Source organism: Trichosurus vulpecula, chromosome 1 (genome assembly GCF_011100635.1).
Source record: "Trichosurus vulpecula isolate mTriVul1 chromosome 1, mTriVul1.pri, whole genome shotgun sequence".
NCBI lineage: Eukaryota > Metazoa > Chordata > Mammalia > Diprotodontia > Phalangeridae > Trichosurus > Trichosurus vulpecula.
The window spans coordinates 13,587,543-13,593,542 of NC_050573.1; the positions used below are offsets into that span (position 1 = coordinate 13,587,543).

General features: G+C 60.2%; 1 protein-coding gene across 3 annotated transcripts in view; it reads right to left on the reverse strand.

Moving 5' to 3' along the window:
* Positions 1-4,349, reverse strand: part of SMTN (smoothelin) — a 42,390-nt gene extending 38,041 nt beyond the window's left edge. For 2 of the 3 annotated variants that reach the window (XM_036736561.1, XM_036736556.1), the window contains exons 1-2: positions 4,192-4,349; positions 978-1,125 (exon numbers count right to left, since the gene is read on the reverse strand). In XM_036736561.1, coding sequence (XP_036592456.1) covers positions 978-1,028 — 51 coding nt within the window. In that variant the 5' untranslated portion in view covers positions 1,029-1,125; positions 4,192-4,349. The remainder of the gene's footprint in view (positions 1-977; positions 1,126-4,191) is intronic. The other variant, XM_036736567.1, reaches the window with a different exon arrangement.
* Between the last annotated feature and the right edge of the window lie 1,651 nt (positions 4,350-6,000).

Sequence of the window (6,000 nt, forward strand, 5' to 3'; positions counted from 1 at the left end):
CTGGGGGATCAAGAGGAGGTGTCATGGTCCTCAGGCCCACTCCAGAGATGACCCAAGTTGAGGGCCTGTCCAGAGGGGAGGACAAGAAAGGCTAGCCAGTGCCCTTGGCTGAGGTCTCCTGAGGCTGGCCGCCCCAGACAAGCTGCTTCCTTTGGTGCTGCCTTGGGGTTGGTGGAGCGGGGGGCGGGAGTGCAGTTTGGACCCAGAGAAGGGCAGGGGGGCAGTGGACCCTACCACACAGCTGCTCCCGCCTGGGGCAGAACCCATGACTCCTTCACTGTTTAATCAGGGGGTGGGGGGAGGCGGGGCTGCCTGCTCCAGACATGCTAGAACTCTGCTTTTGCAGCTTGGCACAGATGAGGTAAATTCCACAGGGGCCCCAGAGTTGACCTAGTGAAACCACATTCTTGGCTGCAAGATACCCTAGACCCCCCAAATTCCATTCCCTGAAATAAGGGGAAGCCTTGCCCTGTGCCCCTATTCTGGGGTAAGACCGAGCATCCTAGAAATCAGGACTTCCAGGTTCTAAGTCCCAGCTCCACCCCTAATTCGCTGTGAGGTTCCTCTGGGCCTTAGTTTCTCCATCTATAAAGTGGGGGTGATGCTACCTGCTCTAACTCATGGTGTTGTTATGAGCTTTAAATGGACGGTGAATGCCCTGCACACATAGGGGATGATGTGTCTCCGTGCCCAAGCACCAGGAAGTCATTGGAGCCTTGGCTTCCAGGCTCAGAAGTCCTGGATTTTAATCCTAGCTTGGTCTTTCACCAGCTGTGGGACCCTGGATAAAGCCCTTCCTCCCTCTGGAGGAAGCCGCCTCCGCTGGCTCCTCTGAAGAGCAAGGGGGTTGGAGAGGAATGGTCTGAGGTGCCGCCTGCTTCCACCTCGCTCTGACGTAGCAGCCCCAGGAGGATGATGGGAGGAAGGGGACAGGGGTGTCCATGGGGCCGGGGTAGGGGCCTCCACGGCTCACTCACCAACTTGCGCAGGGCTCCTTCATCCAGCCCGGCCAGACCCTCATCCGCCATCTTACAGTCTCCAAGCTCTGCTCACTCTCAGGGACGATGCCAGGGGGCAGCCCCAGTTGGCTGCCGAAGTCCAGCCCTCGGGCTTTCCTAGGAGATTCTGCAACAGAGCCCGATTGGGACCATGAGAAGAGGGGAAGTGAGGTTGGAGCTGCGCGGCTCACTGTCCAACCACAGTCCCATCCATCCATCCTTCCTTCTGCCTCCAGCTGCCTCCTCAAGTCTCCACCAGGCTAAACCCACCACGCTACGGTGGAAAGGAAGGAGGAAGACCCAGGTTCAAATCCTTCCCTCTTCAATGCTAGACATTTAATTTCTCAGCGAGGCCTTGGACTTCTCATTTGTTCGATGGGGCTGCTTGGCCTACCTGCCTCAAAGGGCCTTTGTAAGGATCCAATGAGACAATGTGTAGAATGTGCTCGGGAAACTTGACGCTACACAACCATCATCATCATCTCTGCCCACACTTCACGGGCTCCATCTCTCCCACAACCAGTCCTCATGCCATTCCTCCTGGCGGGGGGGGCGGGGAGGCAGTCCCCCGGATAGAATCTCCCACTCTGGACCTAACCAAGCACGTGACCACAGAAGGCATTTCATTAATGTTCCTTGGTGACCCCAACCGGCTGTCTACACTCAGAGCTCACAAAACATTTGGGAAGAAGCTTAGAACAAGGAATGGCAGAACTGGAAGAGGCCTTGGAACAGGGGCTGTCAGGGCTGGGAAGGGCCTTAGAACAGCAGATGGCAGAGCTGGGAGAGGTCTTAGAACAGGGAACATCAGAGCTGGGAGGGGCCTTAGAACAAGGGATGGCAGAACTGCTAGGCGGTTCAGAACAAGCCACGCCATGATAAGTGGGAAGGGGCCTAGCTCTCTAGCCACATGGCCTGGGTCTGAATCCCAGCTCTGCCCCTTGTTCTGTGTGACCATGTGACCATGGGCAGGCTGCCTCCCCTCTGTGTGACTCCATTTTCTCAACATTAGAGCACTGGCTAAGTGGGGCTTCCAGGGTCCCACAAGAACAGCAGGAGACATGTCTGCTGCTAGCAGCCTGCTGAGATGCTCCATATCCATTTTCTTCTTTGAGCCTCACCATTGTCCCAGAGGTAAGGATGACAAATAGAACTGGGCTGAGGTTCAGAGGTCCGCCCAGGCTCACACAGCTGGCAAGTGTCAGAGGCAGGATTTGAACCCAAGTCCAGCCCCCGATCCTTTTTCAGAACGGGAAGGGCCCCCAGGCTGGAGCTGGAAGGGAGCCTAGCAATCACCAAGCCCAAAGCTCTCATTCCACCCATTAGGAAGCTACAGCCCAGAGTGGGGGATTGGCCTGCCCAGACTCACACAGCTCGTGAGTGGCAGAGGGGCAGGGGTTCAGATGGGGCTGTAGGGAGTCCAAGACCCTCTTCACCAAACTCCTCCCTCATCACCTCCCTCCAGACTCTGATGCCAGGGGAGGCCAGCACCCATTTTTAGGGCCGAGCTGCCCAGCCCTCCAGCTCTAGGGCACCCACCCATCCCACGTGGCTGGCGGTTCCCACACACACAGGGAAAGAGTGCCACCTCCCATGGCATGCTCCAATCCAGACAGGAGGACCTGGAGCCCCTGACTCAGCCTGAGCCTGGTTCTGTTAGTCACGCTCTCTGCTCCTCCATGAGCCAGATCACCTGGGGAGCTCCTCCCCATCCTGTGCACCACCCACTATGGCTCCCAGGTCTGTGGAGTCAGCCCCCCTTACAGGACAGAGGCACCCCAGAAAGGCCCTGGTTTCCTATCTCTCTGCCAGTCCCTGGGGAGTCACCCAAGCCCTGCCCCGAGCTGTCTCCATCCAATCAGGCCTTTGAGCATTCGCATGGAATGACTAGCCAGGGCTGGGGGGTGGGGGGTGGGAGTGTACTCCCCCTACTCTGGTCTCCTGGTTGGGGGCCCTGTCTGGCAGGTACAGGAGGGACCTTGCCCTCCTTGCTCAGGCTGGCCTGTGAGGGTGACCTGTGGAAGTCAATTTCACCCTCATGGTCTCCTCTCCCCCAATCAGGCCCGGATCTCCAGGTGAGCAGGGGTCATGACCAACAGGTGTTGGACTGGGGCTGAGTCAGGGGCTCCAGGTCCTCCTGTTTGGAGGACCAGATGCCTAGTAGGCGTGTGTGTGAGCTGCCAGCCATGTGGGAGGGGGGGTGAGGTGTCCTCTGCCCTAAAAATGGGTGCTGGCCTCCCCTGGGGAGGTGATGGAGGCCTGGAAAGCTGCATTATAGTTCAGTAACTCACCCCCTCACCCTGTCCACAGGCCCCCCTGCCCCATCACTGAGGTCACTGAGTCATATTCTTTACCTCCATCTCTGTGGCCCCATCCCCACCTGATCATCTATGCCATTCTGGCCCCTGAGATCCCCGTGGGGGCCCTTCCCCAACTGCTGAGGAGCCATGGGCCTTCAGAGGCAGTCAGGCAGCCCGGAAGCATCTATGAAGTGCCCACTATGTGCTCCGCACTGTGCCAGGCACTGAAGATACAAAGAAAGTCTCAGGCGCCCCTTCCTCCAGTCCCTGCGCAGGTCCAATGGGCACCCCTCCTTCCTCTTCGGTCTGGGGGTTCCGTGCTCCCTGTCCCATCTGAGCAGGAAGGATGGCTGCTCTGAATTCCAACCCCACTTCTGTCGCACCGGACCAGGCCAAGCAGTTCTTGTCCTTGAGGCCCTCCTGCCCATGTCCTGCTGACCACCTAAGTGACCCTTCCCATCGGATCCTGGGATAAGGGGCTGCTCTTCCCCGAGGACCCGCTATGGATGCCGTCCTGGCTATCTCCTTGACCAGTCTATGCGGTCCTTTCCCCGGGGCCCATCCCCCAGGGCCCGTCCACACGGTCCTGCCATTCCCCAGGGATCGACTATGCAGTCTCGTGCTCCCCGGGGGGGCCCGTCTACGCCTGTCGTGAGCATCCTTCAGGGTCCGCCTATGTGGTCCCAGGGCCTGTCTACACGGTCCTGTGCCTCCCCCGGGGCCCGTCTACGCCGTCCTAAGTATCCTCCTGGGCCAGTCTACGCGGTCCCAGGGCCCGTCTACACGGTCCTGAGCATCCTCTGGGGCCCGTCTACGCAGTCCTGTGCCTCCCCCTGGGGCCGTCTACGCGGTCCTCCCCCTTCGGGGCCCGCTCCGGCCGCCCGCACACTCACCTGGGCTCGGCGGCCCGCGCAGCCTCGCGCGCCCAGGCCCATGCACCGGCTCCGTCCGCCCCGCGCACTCCGCTCGGGCGCTGTGGCCGGACTCGGCTCGCCGCCCGCCGCTAGCAGCCCGCGGTCCGCTCAGCCACAGTCTCCCAGGGACACTGCCCGGCCCGCCCCGCCCGTCCCGAATCTGGCTCCGTAGGCCCCGCCCTCCCCGCCCCTCGGCCGCTGCCGCCACCAATCCGCCACTGCGCCCCGCCCACCCCAGCCGTTTCCCTCCCGCGGTTGGCTCGATTTAATTTTAAGTCACGCCCCCTCCCTACAGCTCCTCCCTCCGAGACGGGCCCGGCCGACTTGGCGCACAGCCTCCTGGGGTTTGTAGTCCTCTGCTTCTCTCTCCTTCCCCCTCCCCCCACCTCCTCACTTCCCACACCGCGAGCCTGCCAGCGCGGACCTGCCGGGGCCCTTCCCAGTGTCGGGGCCTGAGAAGAACGCCGCGCGGAGGGAGGCTGGCCGAGGAGGCTCTGGGGCGGGCGGCCGAGCTCGCTCTTCCCTCCCTCTGCCCCTCTCTTTCTCTCCCCTTTGTTCCCAGCTGAGTTCCTCCTCCTCTGACTCCGCCCTCTTCCCCTCCGCCTAGGTCTCCCGAGCCCGCTAGAGTCCCTGGACGGGGCGGGCTGCCGGGGCTGGCTGGAAGGGGCCGAGAAAGCCCGCTCCTTACCCCAGGAGCAAAGCTCCGAGCGCCGAGCAAGGCCGGCCTCCTAGTGTGGATGGCAACGCTCATTGATTAAGCACCTCGGCCAGGGTCGGGGCTCGGGAGCGAGCACTGATTAAGCACCGGACAAAGGGCTAACCTCTGTTTCTTCCATTAAAGGTCATTGGTCCAATCCCTTTGTACTGGGGGCTTACCTATAGGCCCACAAGTTGTGAGTAATCGGGATTTGAACCCAGGTCCCCTTAATATTTAAGGATGGTAGCGGAGACTGTCCCACTTCCAGCTGGGCAGGGATGAACCTATTTCAATTTCCCTTCTCCAACACAGAAAAATCTGCTTATTTGGAGGCACCCCGAATATTTATTGGGCTGGAGATAGGCAGGTACTCCGGGTTAAACTAGAACGGATTGAATTGGCGGGTGATCCAAGGGTGGGTGTAACCAGGGGCCCATCCTCTCCCCGCGGTGCCCCCAGAGCTGGGGTTCTCACCAAGACACCAGCCAAGAGCCCCAGTGGTCTGGAGGCGAGGAGGCGCTTCTTACTGTATGTGGCTGGAGATGCAGTGAATTCCCAGGGGACCAAGCCCAGTCAAGGGCCCCACAAGGGGGGATGCTGCCTGTCACAGATCTCTAATGCATTATCCCCCGAGGGCCTGGCCCAGCCAACTCAGGGGCCCATGAACCCCCAGCCTGGCCTGAAGTGGAAGCCTCCTGACCTGCTGCCAGCACTCTGAGGATGTGTCAGCCGGAGGGGATGAAGATCACTGGCCAACACACGCTCGGCCCAGCTGGGGAGAAATGTGCACTAATGAAGATTCAGTCACATGCAACTCAGTTGGGGGACAGGGTGGGATGGGAGCAGCTTCCCTGCCTGGTGTGATGGAAGGATGGCTGGACTTGGTGTCACAGAGAGAGTGTGAGGCCCAGCTCCCCCTCCTAAGAGTCAAGTGACTCTGGGCCACCCAGCCTTGGCTTCCTCATCTGCAAAGTGGGGTGAGAATAACAGCACCCAGGATCATTGTGGGGGTCAAATGGGCTGCTCTTTGTAAAGATCTCAGCAAAGTGCCTGGCACATAGTAGGTGCTTAAGAAATGCTTTCTTCCCTCC